This window comes from Prionailurus bengalensis, chromosome C2, assembly GCF_016509475.1.
Source record: "Prionailurus bengalensis isolate Pbe53 chromosome C2, Fcat_Pben_1.1_paternal_pri, whole genome shotgun sequence".
NCBI lineage: Eukaryota > Metazoa > Chordata > Mammalia > Carnivora > Felidae > Prionailurus > Prionailurus bengalensis.
Genome location: NC_057350.1, coordinates 7,168,527 through 7,184,294, shown reverse-complemented (window position 1 = coordinate 7,184,294; position 15,768 = coordinate 7,168,527). Strand labels below are relative to the sequence as shown.

At 51.2% G+C, this 15,768-nt stretch overlaps 1 protein-coding gene across 6 annotated transcripts in view; it reads right to left on the bottom strand.

Moving 5' to 3' along the window:
• ERG (ETS transcription factor ERG) overlaps positions 1-15,768 on the bottom strand; it is a 265,741-nt gene that overhangs the window by 51,735 nt on the left and 198,238 nt on the right. For all 6 annotated transcript variants that reach the window (XM_043593593.1, XM_043593592.1, XM_043593595.1 and 3 more), the window contains one exon: positions 9,382-9,599. In XM_043593593.1, the coding sequence (XP_043449528.1) occupies positions 9,382-9,599 (218 nt within the window). The remainder of the gene's footprint in view (positions 1-9,381; positions 9,600-15,768) is intronic.

The window sequence follows — 15,768 nt, the reverse complement described above, 5'->3', positions numbered from 1 at the left end:
GAGAGAGAGAGACACAGAATCCCAAGCAGGCTCCAGGCTCCAAGCTGTCAGTGCAGAGCCCGATGCGGGGCTCGAACTCACGAACTATGAGATCATGACCTGAGCCGAAGTAGGATGCTTAAGCGACTGAGCCACCCGGGGGGCCCCAATAATACCTTATTTTAAAAAGGGATAATGTTCCCGTAAAAATGTACCCAGAAATTAAAACTGGGGCTTTGTTTTTGAAAAAAACAAAATAAACTTGGCATCTGACATTGAGTTTCTCACATCAGAGGCTACGGACAGCAGGGTAGACTCCATCATGGAAAGAGCCTGCAGCGAACGGCACAGACGTGGCCATTAGCTTGACAAGGACGGAGACTCAGCCCTGTACTGTCGTCTGTGCTGTGTGAATGGACCTCATTTATCCAAGAATGTCGCTGAACGCAGCCCCAGGCGACAGCCCTGAGCTCACCAGCCACATTAAATCTGTGATTCACCCTCACTTCAGAATAGTTAGCAGAGGCTTTGGAACTTAGAAAAAGTCCACAGCAAGGCAAAATCAAATTTGGAAAATCAATGTACTTCTTCTGGAAGCGGGTAGATGGGGCACCTGGGTGGCTCAGTCAGTGAAGCCTCCAACTTCGGCTCAGGTCATGATTTCATAGTCCGTGGGTTTGAGCCCTGCACGGGCCTCTGTGCTGACAGCTGAGAGCATGGAGCCTACTTCAGATTCTGTATCTCCCTTTCTCTCTGTCTGCCCCTCACCTGCTCACACTCTGCCTCTCTCTGTCTCTCTCTCAAAAATAAACTTAAAAAAAATTAGAACCGGGTAGAGACAAACCCACGATCCTCTTGAAAATCTACTTTTCAAGACCCATCCTTCTTTCCTATCCCTGAATTCCTCTTGCACGTAGAGACAACTCTCCACTGCCTTTCTCTCCACCACATGTGGGGGAGTGTTCTGGAGCTCTGCTTCCAGAATGATCTTCCCCAAATACAAATCCACACTGGTCACGTGCATCCTAAGCCCTGCGTTGGACCACAGGACCTTCTTGGTCCACAGGACACGCCCCAGACTCTCTGGGTCTCCTCAATTCATTCGTTTCTCCAACCAGTATTTACGGAGCAAATCTCTCTGCCAGGCCCTGTCCTAGGTGCTGGGGATACATCGGGGTCCCTATTCTCACGGTGTCTGCATCTGAGCGGCGAGAGCCCCTCTCCCCCGCTACACCTTCTCTTGCCCTCGTTCACGATGGTCCTTATCGCCCCAACTCTTATGCGGATAAGCAAGTTAATGTGGCTAGCACGGAGCCTTCAGCTCGTCGCCGTTTATTGGAACGTCACTATCTTCCAGAATGTTCTTCTTAGTTCATTGGGTGGTGAAGCTCCGTGAGAGAAATACAAAGGTTTTCTTTGGCAGTTCTGCCCTCAAAGTCCAGAGAGGTCCGTTCCGACAGAGGGCCCACGGGAGGCTGGCCGGGGCAAAGTGCATACTTGGTTCTAATCGACCGAACAAACTCCTACTAATCGAGTTCCATGGTGTGGACTGAGGCAAGTCGCTACAAAAGGCATTTTCAGGCCCCCAGACAAGGAGGGGATTGTCTGGAGAGCGCCGGGGTAATTTGTGGGTCTGTTTTATTTCTGAATCAGAGGCAGTGGAAAAGCCGCTTCAGACCCCACGGCTGAGCGGCGGGCGGAGCTTGGCAGTGATTCATGGAGAGCTCCCCGCTCACACTGAAACTGGAGATGTTTGTCTTTACAGCTGGGTGTTATTTTTACCCTTGCTAAATATGCTTTCTTACACCTGGAATCCCAGTCTCTTCCCTCCAGTCCTGTCCCCTTCCCCCCCTCTCCAAAGCAGTTGAAGACTAAGTTAATTAAAAAGTCACCACCAACTCACCAACAGTTAGTTCTTTGTCCCTGCAAGAGGTTTGAAGCTTTCCCGAGTTTCTTCATTTAAGTTTATAATTCTCTTTACAGCTGAGAGCGGGTACCAGCCAGACCGTGTTACGTGTCGGTCCTGAAATCTCGGGGTGGGGGGCGATGCGTCCTTTTGGGCTTCATCATTTGGAAGTAAAATGTGCTATAGGATAGGATCTCGACGAAGAGTTACATGCGCAGGATGAGATGTGCCTTCTCTTCTGTCTTGTGAGTTGTCTTTGTTGTTGTCGTTGTTTGCTTGATACACTTGGCATTTCTCAGAGAGGAAAGAACGAAGCCCAGTAGGCACCAAGGGGCTTCAGTCTTTTATTTGCATAACAGGCTATGCAAATTCTGGTTAACCAAAATGATTTCACTTTCAAGATAGAAAATCCCAAGGCGGTCCCCCCTGTCCCGCTGCCAATACCCGCACTGACCCAACGGAACTTTCTGGCGTCCTGACGGGGGGGGGGGGGGGGGGGGGCAGGACTCCGAGGCTCTCCTCCTCTACAAAATGGCGCCCACCCACTCGACACCCCAAGAGATGTCGAAGGAGGTAATGAGTGGCTGCTGAGGAGAAGGGATGAGAAGTCTGCTCCAGACAGAGACGCGGCGGCAGAACCTCAGTCTCCCTCCCGACTGTTCCCTGGGTGAGGCTCTCGGTCCACGTCCCGGTTTTGCAGCCCGATGAACTGACATCTGTAAAGACTCAAGGTCCCTTACAAGTAGGCGAGCTATTGCTAACTGGCCTCCCTGTCACGGTTCGGAAAACTCACTAGCTCGCAAGGCTCCATAACACAACTGACGTGCAGGGTGGTTGAACGGTCGCCATCCTAACACTGAGAATTTTTTTTTTCAGTTTTCATTCCGGCCCAAGGAGTATTTACTGAGAGCCACTGATGAGCTTGGATGGCCAAGCCCCTCCAACCCGCTTGTTGGTTTTAAAATGTGGTTTTATCTGGGGACATGTCACGAAGGTAGCGTGAAGGTGAGTCCAGGTAAATTGGCCCGCTGGAATAAAACCACACGAGACGGAAGGAATGGTTTCTAAACGCGCACCCTATGCAAGGAACCAAAACAGTCCGTGTTTGGATGTAATGCCTCTCGGTGGACAAGGCGTAGGACGTAGAGCTTGTCTGTCACCTGGAGGAGACTGTGCTGTCCCTGCCAACACAGAAAAGCTGTCTGGCTAAAGGAAGCAGCCTGAGGGAGTGGAGAGGAGGCCAGGCCTGGGGTCACATGGCCGATGACAGGTGGATGTGAGCAAGATCAGAAAACTTAGAAACTCAACGGTTTTCCTCCGTGAGACGGGTATAAACGTAATGTCGTTCATACATCGGATAATACATCGTATATTAAAATCTATGAATAAATCACAGTTGGGCTGTGGATGTGCTGATAAATGCTGCTCCTTCTTGGAGTCTTTCTTTTGTGTCCAGGAGGATGGGGTCACACACTCATGCCTGCGATGGCTGGGCCCCAGACATCCCTCTGTTCCGTACTTGTCACGGGATGTCCCAGAACCTTCCTCACGCCTGACGGACCGTGAGCTTCTTTTCACCCATCTTCATAGCAGCTAACGCAGTGCATGATGTGAACACCAATTAGATGTTAATTTAGGAAAAGGTTTCTCAATTTTGACACTGTTGACGTTCGGGGCGGGAAGGTTCTTTCAGAGGTGAGTGGAGGGGGCGGGGGGTGGGGGCGGGGGATCCTCTTTTGTGTATCGTATGATGCTGAGCACCAGCTCTGGCCTCCAGCCACCAGATGCCAGGAATACCCCCCTCCCCCAATGTGACTATCAAAAGTGTTCTGCAGAGGCCCCTGGGGGGCTCAGTCGGTTAAGCGTCCAACCTCAGCTCAGGTCCTGATCTCGCGGTTTGTGAGTTTGAGCCCCGCGTCGGTCTCTGTGCTGACAGCTCAGAGCCCGGAGCCTGCTTTGGATTCTGTGTCTCTCCCTCTCTCTCTCAAAAATAAATAAACGTTAAAAAAAAATTTTTTTAAAGTGTCTGCAGACATTGCCAAATGTTCCCCGAGACACAATCACCAGGGTTGAGAAATGGTTTAATGAATTAAGATCCACTGAACTCAGGTGAGGAGGTGAGAGCCCCTCCCATTCTGCCCGGTGTTCATTAGCACTAAGTGCATGGCCCCAACATCTGGGCTGATATTGGAGGCGCCCAGGCTCTAACCTCGGGAGGATTCCCAGTGTGGTTTGTCCACGTCTCATTTGGAGTCTCCCCAACACCCTGGGCTCATCCCTACTTCCCGCCTTCTTCCTCCATAGGTCCAACCTGTCAGCAAAGCACATCAGTCCTACCTTCAAAATGGGTCCAGAATGCCGCCACCTCTCAGCCGGGCACCACCGTCCCTCACCCGAATTCCTGCACAGGCCTCCTCCAGGAGGAGCCCGGGAGAGCCTGCTAACTCTGAGGAATGTCACGCCCCCACCTTCCTACAGCACCCCGACAGTCTCCTCGCTCACTCAGAGGGGAGATCGCTGCACCTCATTGCCTGTTTGTGGCTTGGGTCACTAGGTGTCGGTCACGATTGTCCTCCAGCGCTCCAGGCTGACCTCGGGGCCTTTGCACAGAGCACTCCCTTCTCCTGGAATATTCTGCTGTTTGACCATGGGGCATTCTCCCTCACACCCTTTGGGACGTTATTCACGTGTCACTGTCTTAGAGACCAGGCCACCCCATCTAGAGCGGCCACCCTGTTTCCCTGCTTGAGTTTTCTCCTTCACATCTATCACGATCCAACCTACTGTATGTTTAACTAGATGGCTCAACGGCCATCTTCCCCATGAGAAAGGGAACAGAGCAGGGCAGTAGTTTTTTGTGCTTTATGACTGTAGGTCGAGAACCAAGAAAAGTGACCACACGTAGTAAGCTCTCAGTGAATTCTTGTTGGATGAATGAATGACCGTACGCACAGCCAGTGTGTCTGAAGCCCGGACGGGCCAATCGGGTCACCCCCTTTTCTGTCATCGTCGTCACTCGGCAGATGCGTGTTCATTAAATATGACGTCGAGAGGGGCGCCTGGGTGGCTCAGTCGGTTAAGCGTCCGACTTCAGCCCGGGTCACGATCTCGCGGTCCGTGAGTTCGAGCCCCGCGTCGGGCTCTGGGCTGATGGCTCGGAGCCTGGAGCCTGCTTCCGATTCTGTGTCTCCCTCTCTCTCTGCCCCTCCCCCATTCATGCTCTGTCTCTCTCTGTCTCAAAAATAAATAAACGTTGAAAAAGATTAAAAAAAAAATCGGGTGGGCCTACGCCGCCCTGCCGTCACCTCCAGGCGGGCTACATGGAATTTTCACCGCCTTAGGAAGGGGGCAGGAGACGTCCGATGCACCTGACATCTGGCTGCATCTCTGAGTCAGAGGCGCCGAGGTGCCATGACGCAGCTGCTTTGCACACAATACTGCCCGCCTACTCACGGAAGGCAATTTTCTCGTGGGCCGCAGGCGTGTGCATGTGTGTTATCTCCTGGCCCATCTCGCCTGTCTGTAGGGGCCTGGGCCTTAGCAACCTCACGGCAAGTTAAGGCCATCAGCAGGGGGCTCACTAGAGGCCTCGCAGGCAGCGGAACTCCCCACAGGGCCTTTGTGTGTACCACGCTGGGAAACAGCTGGTTCAAGTTTGCACACGGACCCTCCTCCGCCTTGTGGACACATGGGGGTTTCTGGTGCGTGAGGCTGGAGTGAAGAAAGGGGGAAGGCAGCGTGGCCACGGACTACCGAGGCCGAGAAATGACGTCCTGTGTCTACACAGCGTGCAGTTAGATCGGTGTCTACAGGAACCGTGCCCTCTGATACAGCAGTGGCCAAGCCAAACCCACAATTACTTCCCCGCGGGTTCGCAAGGCGGTGGTGCCTTTCTCTCCTGTTTTCCTTTTATTATTTTTTATAGAGCTCTAGTATAATGGCAACAGATCTCATTTCGCCACTTGTGTTTCATTTCAGGAGCCTTGTGAGCACATACGGGCTGAGGTTTTGCAGAACTCCACCACTCGGTCAGGAGCTGGGCTCCACCCTCCTCCCAAAGCACTTGGCTTTTTCCTCCAAGGGCGACGGATGGACAGGGACAGAGAGGACCGTTCGCGAGGATGCCATTCCACATAGAAGGAGCTGGGTCACGTCCAGGCAAGACCCAAGCTGCAGAGCGCTCTCGTCCTGGGGGGTATTTGCACACTGGCACTCAGGGGCCGCAAAGGTATCCGCTCACATGTTGCAAAGTCCAGTTTTTGACTTACGTAAATGCCCCTGGAACTTGATCAAGTCACGTGCGCGTTGCATGGGAGTCTGACTCGTGAAAGGTTCCAGCAATGACCATCAGAACAAGCTGCCGAGCTGGGGGCCAGGAGGTGTGCTTCTTTTCACGCTGCTGTCTCTAACGCCCCGGCACACCTGGCCTGGGGTTTCCAGGCTGGGGGACTTGGGGGGCGGCGGCTGCTGTCTCTGGAGGGATGCCGGGAGACGGGGTGTTTAGGAGCTATACCCCTGTCCCTTCTGCTCACGCAGAGGTGAACCATGCCTGCTCCACACTGCCCCCCGCCGAGAACTCCCGCAGGGCAGGACCCCTGTCTCCCCGACCCTGCCTCCGCCCCTGACACCTCGTGTAGGGCTGCTACAGACAAGGGTCCATTCAAGGTCTCCAGAATGAAAACCAACTGAACGCAGGTCCACGTTCCCTATGATGGAGCTGGTGTGTGTAAATATCACACGGTGGGTCTGCAAAGTGTGCAGCCTGATCCGCAGTAATCTTGTATCCACTCGTCGGGCCCCCAGATGAAAGGAGCCTTAGCCACCCGACCGGCAGCCTGTTGTGTTCTGAACAGCAGGTACTGCCTGGCCGCCCAGCTCTCAGTGCCCTGCAAGGTGCCAGTGAACCAACGATCTGATGTACAACACCCTCTTCCATTTCCCATCCAGCCGGCTGAGCCCCTCAGTACAAGGAACTGGCCACCGGAGGGAATCCTTGGTTTGGAGGTCTGAGAGGAATGGCTCCACCAAGCCCTGCCCGGCACAGAGTCTGGGAACACCAGGTAGGGCCGGTTTCCTGCGTCTACTTGGCCAGGGCATCACGCCCAGTGACTTAAACCACCGCTAATCAAGGTGTTGCTGTAAGGATATTGCATAGATGTTGTTAGCATCTAGAATCCATTGACATTAAATAAAGGCACTTATCCTTCAGAATGTGGGTGGGCCTCATCTAATCAGTTGAAGGCCTAAAGAGCAGAAAACTGAGCTTCTCCCTAAGGAAGAAGAAGTTCTGCCTCAGGACCACAGCAGCAGCAACTCCTGCCTGGGTTTTCAGCCCTCCAGCCTGCCCTACAGATCTCAGACTTGACCCACACAACTGCAAGAGCCAATTCCTTACAACAAATCTCTGCAGGGTCTAACCTATTGGTTGTTTTTCTGGAGACTTCAACTGACGCACCGGCCCAGGCAGCACACTCAACTCCAGCAGGCACACTGAGCTCTGGAAAGGACGGGCAGGAGCGCTGTATTTGTCTCTACTGCAAAGAGGGTCAGTGCATGTCACCCTCCTGTCTTTCCAGAACATTCTTGGGGGTGGGCAACGATGACACTTGGTGACCAGCTGCCATCTGTGTCATAGCTCCATTCCACAAGGCTTCGGTGGTTCTAGAAGCTCCTCCCTCCCTATATCACGCCAGCCCTGGATTTTCCATCAAAGAAGCGCACGGACCTTGATCAAAGCTAGATGGAGGCAGCCATGCTCCCTTCACCGACCTGCCTGACATAGCACTGTGGATCCAAGAAGAAGACAAGGGGAGCGACAGTCTGGGGCTGCTGAATCCAGCCTGGCAATTCCCAGAGCTGGTCGCAGGCCAGGCTCCTGGCAACATGGGCTAGGGCACGGCTCGCTCCACTTTTTGCTGCCTGGAAATCGTCTCGGTGCCCTTTGCCCGAAGTGTTCTCGCTCTCTCTCCCTCTCTCTCCCATACTCAGTGTCTCCCTAACACAGCCTTGCTCTAACACACACGCACGCACGCGCACACACACGCACGCACGTGGTGATGTATTCCTTGCAGGTAGAAACCAGCCTTGGAAGAAGTGCTACGTACTCAGGGCTCACAGCAGGCTGACCAGTTAACGAGCAGGGGAAACATTCTATCAGACGGATAGGTTTACTGTGAAATAGCCACACGTAACCGTCAACTGCCCGGGCCAGGACTCCGCTATCCTGGACCCTCTGACGGCATTTTCTACCAGGGTCCTTTCGTCCTCGTGGGCGTCTAGAAATTACTGCCTTGCCGGGCCTATCTTGGCTTGAATTCCACTTAAAGGACCAGCTTCGTAGCAAGATTCAACATCAGAGCTATCTTCCCCCTCTTCCAGAAGAAGTGAGACACACAGAGTGAACGGGCTTCTCGGAGCCGAGGAAAAACTCTTGCCGTCTCCCATCTCCCTGTCTGGCACGTCAGCCACACTGCGGACATTCTCTCTAAGGCCCTGTGACTTGGCACTTTCATCAACTAGGGGTTGACGCAACGGTTTCCAGTGCTTATAAAACATGACAATTATAAAAGGCGCATTTAGCACTGAAATATACGTGAAGCAAAAAGGGGGCCTATTATGGGCGCCGCGGAGTGGAAAATGCACTGGGTGTGGAGTCAGACGCCCTTGGTTTGAATCCAATTGCTCGAAGCTGGGATCTCAAGTTAGCCAGAAAATGCCTGAGCCTCAGTTTCCTCATCCATCAGATGGGGACAAGCATTCCTCACAAGGCTGCTTGGAGCATTCACAGCTCGCTGGCTGTACAGGGGCTTTGCGCGTTAACAAAGCACCAGAAAACGTGAGCGGTTCTTAGGACTCTCCGTCAGATCACGCGGCATCTAGAGGAAATGATCCTTTCTTTGTCCCGGGATCTTACGTTCTTTCCGAATACGCGTGGGGTATCGCGTCGCAATGGAAGCCAACTTTACTTTTCAAAACCGCGTCTGATGCAACGCTTTTGGGCACCGGGCGCACGGTCCCGCATTCGATAACATATGCGGTGAGACAGCGGCAGTGACAAAGTCAGGAAAGGGAGTACTTCACGCGTGCCGCCAGAACTTGGCTTCAAGCGTAAGGAAAGGCGAGAAGCAACGGCGCGCACCAAGAAGGCAGGGGTGGAGCGCGTATGAACTAGACCCACCAGCCAAGTCATATGGCCCGGACGTCACGCCGCACTGCCTGGCCACTAGCTCACACTCTCCCTCCATAAAAACATAAGCCGGCATTATTTTCCAGGCAATAAACCCCTCAGAGATGAATTCTGCCATATGTGGGCACGGCCCCCCTCCCGCAGAGCCCTCGTGCCTGGGAAACAGAATCGAGCACATCTTCAAAGGGAGCTCTTGGTAAATATACTACCCGTTTTAAAACCTCTAGCCTTCACGCAAACCACTGGAGAACACATTTTCTCAGCCCGGCCCGATGAGCCGGGGAGAAGAGGGGCAGGGGCGTCTCCTTACCTTGAGCCGTTCACCTGGTTAGGGTTACACTCCATCTTGACGGTGACCCTGGCTGGAGGTTGAGACAGCCAGTCCTGCTGAGGGACGCGGGGGCTCATCTTGGATGTCTGTCCATAGTCGCCGGAGGAGGACGCGGTCATGTCCGTCTTGGCCAGGTGTGGTGTTCCGTAGGCACACTCGAACAATGACTGGTCCTCGCTCACGACCGATAGCGCTTCCTGAATGCCCAAAGAAACACACGTTCAGGACACGCCAAAGGACAGTCACGCTTCAAAGGGCTGCTGGCTTGCGAGCCATTTCTAACTGGGACCACATTTTAGGTAGTTGTCGTGGTGTCCATTTCTACCTTTGAGAAGAAAAAAGTAGCTGGGTTTCTTCCCTCCCGAACCGCAGCAGTTGGAAGCGGCCGGCCCAGAAAAACTTTCCTGCGGGTCTCCCAGCATCCCCAGCCTGACTGCCACAGTGCAGATAATACCCACTTTAATCTCAACTCAAGGAAGTTGAATTTCAAAGGTCTTAGAAGACATCCAATTGCTTGTGTCATTATTTGACAAATGCAATCTATAATTCAAGCAGACAGGGTACAGAATGGTCATGGAGATTAAAAAAAAGAAATGTGATGGAGAACACCTAAGCATCTGGCGAAATTGCCACATTCCCAGGAGGTTTCCAAGAGGAGACGCTTAGAAGAAAAGTAAAGGGAAGTGGGGCACCGAAGGACGAACGGACAAAGGTACGAATTTTTCCACTTCGAAGTTATTAGCTGAAATGGAGTTTCGAGCAGTGTTTCCATGATGGCGAACATCTGGATGATAAATGAACCAGAAAAAAAAAAAAAAAAAAAAAAAAAAAGCTCTGAATTATCCAGATGCCTCCAAATACCAGGATGTTTAAAATATCTGGGATCACTGACGAGCTCTTTTTCTCCCTTATTTTCTATTAAGATCTTTGGTCCTTTGTGTGATTTGGTGCAAAGAAATAGAAAATATTCGTCATGGTTGGACCATTCTCGTGGGGCTTTAAGTCAAACAAGTGGCTGGCCTATGGCTACGCGTATATCCTATTCGCCAGATCGGCAAAGGCAAATTAGATCTGGACATTTCAACTGCTTGAATGATATACCGTGCTGCAGAAGGAATTGTGGGACAATCCAATTTTGGTTTCTCTAACAGAAACAAGAAATCCATGGGATACCTCATTTGTATTTCAGTCCTTGGGCATCCACAGTTATCGTTATCGACTGGCCAGAAGCAAATGCTGTTTGGGTCATACATTATTTTAAAGAAAAAATGGAAATTTTAGGGGTGCCTGGGTGGCTGAGTCGCTTAAGCGTCCGACTTAGGTCGCTCAGGTCATGATCTCATGGTTTGTGAGTTCGAGCCCCACATCGGGCTCGCTGCTGTCAGTGCACAACCCACTTCAGATCTTCTGTCCTCCACTCTATGTCTGCCCCTCTCCCCATGTGCCCTCTCTGTCTCTCTCTTTCAAAACAATAAATAAATAAATAATAAAGAAATAAACATTTTTTAAAAATGGACATCTTGGGACCTGGGGGCACAGTGGAGACTTTAGTCCCAACTGCTCATCCCCAAATGAGAGAATCTGAGGTCCAGAAAAGTCCAGAACTCACCTTAAAGGGAGCTGTGGAATTAGGGATAGATCGGACTTGTGTTTTACCTCCCACTGCCTCAGCCTACGACGATGCCTTTCTTATATCTCTCGGTTTGGGATACTGTTTACGTTAGCACTCCCTTATTTTTCTTCGAGTTGGTATTTCAGTAAATAAGGCCGCTCCCTGTTAGTAACAGAGACTTAGGAGGCAGCTTTTCGAAGATACAGACCTACCTCCTTGCAGAAGTATCAGGATTATTAGAGAACACGTGTAATTTCACAAAGCACCCCTCCCCACCCCGTGTGCACTCTGCCACCCGAGGACTAACCTCACAAGCACATGAACTTCACTGCCCGACAACACCGAGCTACGAATCAGCGAGTAGGAAGAACCAGCAGCAACAAACTCAGTGCTCTGGCCGTCAGAGTGGTGGCCAGGTGCCTGTGCATATACACACCCCACCACTCCCCACTTCTCAAAAATCCCTAGAATCACAGCTTGTGCCACTCGGGGGCAAGAGTCAGCTGGCGGTGGAAACAGTAACACAAAACGTACACAAGGAAGGCTCGCGCCCGCCAGACGGCCACAATCGGACACGAGGAAGGAACAACAACAACAAAAAGGTAAGGCATCTTGAATCCACAGAAAAACCAAACACGTCAACAATAGACAACAGCGACACGAGGCAGCAGCTCCGAAGCTCTGGGCACAGGAGACGTCCAGGGGGACCCGAATTACATGGCTCTGTCTTCTGGTCCCAAGGGAGGGTAAAGGAATCTCACGACTCAAAATTCACAGGTGTGGCCTTACAAGTAAAATCAGCACCACGGGCTTAGCGTCGTAGTGATATTTTCAAAAAGACATCAATCCCAGCATCTTCGATAATTTCTGCAAAACTGAGTCTCCCCTCCCATAGCAGCACTTGGACAGAAAGGGTCCGCATGGTCAGAACAGGAAACGAGGCCGACGCCTGCCCCCCTCTCCCGCCCGGTCCCACAGACAAGACCCAGTTCAAGACCCAGTGCGAGGTTAGCGCCGGCTGCCCGGTGAAGAGAAACACGAATACACGTGCGATTCGTATCAGAACTCGGCAGAAACAGGTGGGGGAGGAGGGACGGGCTAGGTTTTAAATTACAAGCGAGAAAGAAAGAGGTCGTGCCGACAAAAAGAGTCACAGCGTCAAAATATGAGTATACCTCCGAGATAAAGTAGAGAAGGGCTTCCCGTGACCAAACAAATGCGGCGTAAGATTTTAAAAAGTGGATCAAACTAGAAGAACTAAGACAAGGCTCCAGTGTGTGTTTGGAGAGGCAGGAACCCATTCTCACATCTGGCAAAGCATTATTTCAGCACATGGTTTTCTAAAGAAAGAAATCAAAGTTAATTGAGATCGATTTAGGGGAAGGAAAAAAAAAAAACTTACAAAAGCCAAAGATAAGGAAGACACACATCTTTTCCTCATATCTTAAAGTTCTCCTCAAAGTTCACATTGCATAAAAAATGAGAAAGGTGGTGCAATTCAGAATATCAAAGGTTGCTTTTGTTCACTAGAGGAGAAAGAGCCCCAAAGTGAGGGAGGTTCAGGATAGGCATTTCAAGAAGGGTGAAATCGAAGCCACATTCTGGAAAGAGAGAGCAATAAAAACTTTCGCAGGCCCCGAAGTTATTATAACTGGACCAAGACCGCCAAACGCCTAGAATTAAGGACGGTCAGGAAAAGGAAACGAACAGAATCAATCTCTCTTCCTGTCTCTCGGTCTCTCTGTCTCTGTCTGCCTGTCTGTCTCTCTCTCTCTCTCTCTCTCTCTCACACACACACACACACATACATGCCCATGTAGCACATTTTCGCAACAGGAGAGTAAAAAGAGGCCAAAGGCTGGTTGTCAGAGACCCCCTTCGACAAGGATCGTCACTAAAAGTAACCGCCCTTTGGAAGAAAACAAGCAAGAGACACTACAGACCAGCAGTGTTTCTTTGTCCATCCATTTGACTTAGTGACATCGTCCCTTTGGCTCGGTGTGAATGACAAAGGCTGATGTGAAGGATTCGCCCCCTCGCTGCTTGGCGGCTCTGGGACTTCAAAGAGGGAGAGGATCTCGCCCGGCAGGATTAAAACCAGAACAGAGCTCTGAACACAGGCTGGTAACCAGGAACACATGAGTCCCTCAACTCCAGCTCCGCAAGGGACTCCTGGCCTTGGCTGACGCTGTCCCTGCTTCCCTCCTCGTCCGTGGCCACCTCACCTACCTACCTGCCTACCTGCCTGGGGTGTCAGGAGATGCCTTAGTTAACATGCATAGGCTATGCTCTCAGAACGTTCGGGCAGCCGCAGGACTTGGGGACCGCTGGGGTTGCCTTATAACGGAGAACTCAAAAAAAAAGTCAAAACCTGGCAGAAATGTGGCATAATAATTTAATATGCCTGCCTCTATGTTACTATAAAAAGAGCTGAACTTTAGATTGGTGTGTGGGGGTGTTTTCTCTGTGGCTCCAGGAAAGTTGGGATATTCCAATGTGGCAAGTGACACACGACCGACCTCGTTTTTTACGAACTTATGAGACGCACATAAATTCTAAGCAAATTGCCCCCAAATTAAAGGTAGTGCTGTATTAGGGCTACGGTGTTTATTTCAAATGAGTGTACTCAGTGCACCAATAACATACGAGGACCATTCTTTTGGAGTTTGGTCATGGGCTAAGAGTCAACTGATCGTTCCAGAAGCTGGGGAGTTCTCACCCAGATGATATTTCATAGTGTGAGCCTAAAATTCGATTTGTCTTCTTTAAAAACATTTTTTAATGTATTCATTTTTGAGACAGAGAGAGAGAAAGAGAGAGAGAGCGCGCATGACCCGGGGAGGGACAGAGAGAGGCGAAGCCACAGGATCCGAAGCAGGTTCCAGGCTCCAGGCTCCGAGCTGTCAGCACAGAGCCCGACGCGGGGCTCGAACTCACAGCCCATGAGATCATGACCTGAGCCTGAGTTGGATGCTTAACTGACCGAGCCACCCAGGAGCCCCACGCTTTATTTTCAAGTAACTAGATTTGGGTACGGCAAAGGATCCAAATGCTTACGTTCAAAAGATAATAATGAAAAGTGGAATGTACTTTGTAAGCGCACTGACATTTTCAGCAGAAGACATCAGGGATCCTGAAACAGATGCATTCCTTTCTCTACCAGATGAGTATTTTGAGAGGCTCCTACATTTCAAGTAAAAGAATTAGAAAATAAGGCCTGGGCTCCTCTTTGCTTCTAATTTTGTGACCCCCCTCCCCCCACGAGGGTTAAAAGTACTACATTGTTAATCCAGAGAACCCAACATACTTAGATCGTCATGAAATCTGGGAGTGAGTCACAGGATGATCAGCCCTCCTCCATAACCGAAGCAAGCGAGACAGAGAGACAAGTCCTTACGTGGTTTTCAAAAATCCGAGAAACATCCAGAACTCAGCGTCCACAGAACTGGATTCCCAAACCCATGTCTCTCCGGCTTCCTCAAGTGTCATGTGCCTCCAGGAGTTAGGAAAAACAAGTGGAAAACGTAAGTGAAACAAACACGCTAAATAAGATTACGGTCGTGCCTTGGAGAACATTCTCAACGAAGTTCTTGCTGTCACAACCCGGTGTCCGTTCCAGGAAGCCAGTGTCATCTGAAATCAGGAGCCAGTCTTTTCCACGGGGGTTCTCAAACCCGCGGCACCCCAATACAAAACTCTTCCTTCAACGTCTCCCACACAGAGCCAAGCAGAATCTGGGGCATCCCGTAACTCCACACCCTGCAAGGAGTGCGGTATCTTCTGGCCACTTTTCTCTGGATTCACAAACAGCTGCTCCATCACAAAATAACCAGGTTGCCCTGGGAATGAAGCGCTCCGCATGCACATTCTTTTAAGCCCTATGCCACTGACTACACCGTTTTCCACATTTTCCCAGCTCTGAAATCTGGATGCATCTTACAGTCAACGGCATGCCGCTGGCTTGCTTACTCATGTCTTTCCCCTTGGTGGCAGACGAAATGTTGGTTCATTTTATAACCAGTGCCATCTTAAATTTATGAAACATGGTCATTCAGTTCTGACAGCAACCCCGTAGGGTCAACCGCCACTCACGCCCCAGGACAAGAAACCAGGCCTGAGAAGAGGGACGTCAGTAAGGAGGGCCAAGTAGAGGCAGGGTCTGGGGCTCTGGGGAGAATCCCTCCCCAAGGCTGCACCCTCACCACTGCCCGGATGTCCGAGAAGGAAGGAAGGCTGGGCTAATGGAGGCCACGTGCAGAGCGCGTCCCTACCCGGTCTTGTCACGGCCGTGGAAAGAGCAGGGCTGTTATCACAGTAAGAGATGGGACCACCTAGAAAGACAGAGGCTATAGACGGACTCAGTGGGAGAGGGTGAAGAAATAAATGCCCAGAATCTCACGATTTATGACGGAATTAAAGCATCAGGAGAGGAAAGGAACCTCTACATACAAAAGGCTCTCCCATGAGCTTAAAAGCTATGCAGCAACAGGCCCCAGATGCATTTCAGTATTTCTTTTCTTTTTGCTAATGTTTATTTATTTTTGAAAGAGAGAGAGAGGGGGGGACAAAGTGGGAGTGGAAAAGGAGCAGAGAGAGAGGGAGACACAGAATCCGAAGCAGGCTTCAGGCTCCGATCTGTCAGCACAGAGCCCGATGCAGGGCTCAAACTGGCGAACCGTGAGATCACGACCTGAGCCGAAATCGGATGCTTAACCGACTGAGCCGCCCAGGCGCCCCCATTTCAGTATTTCTTA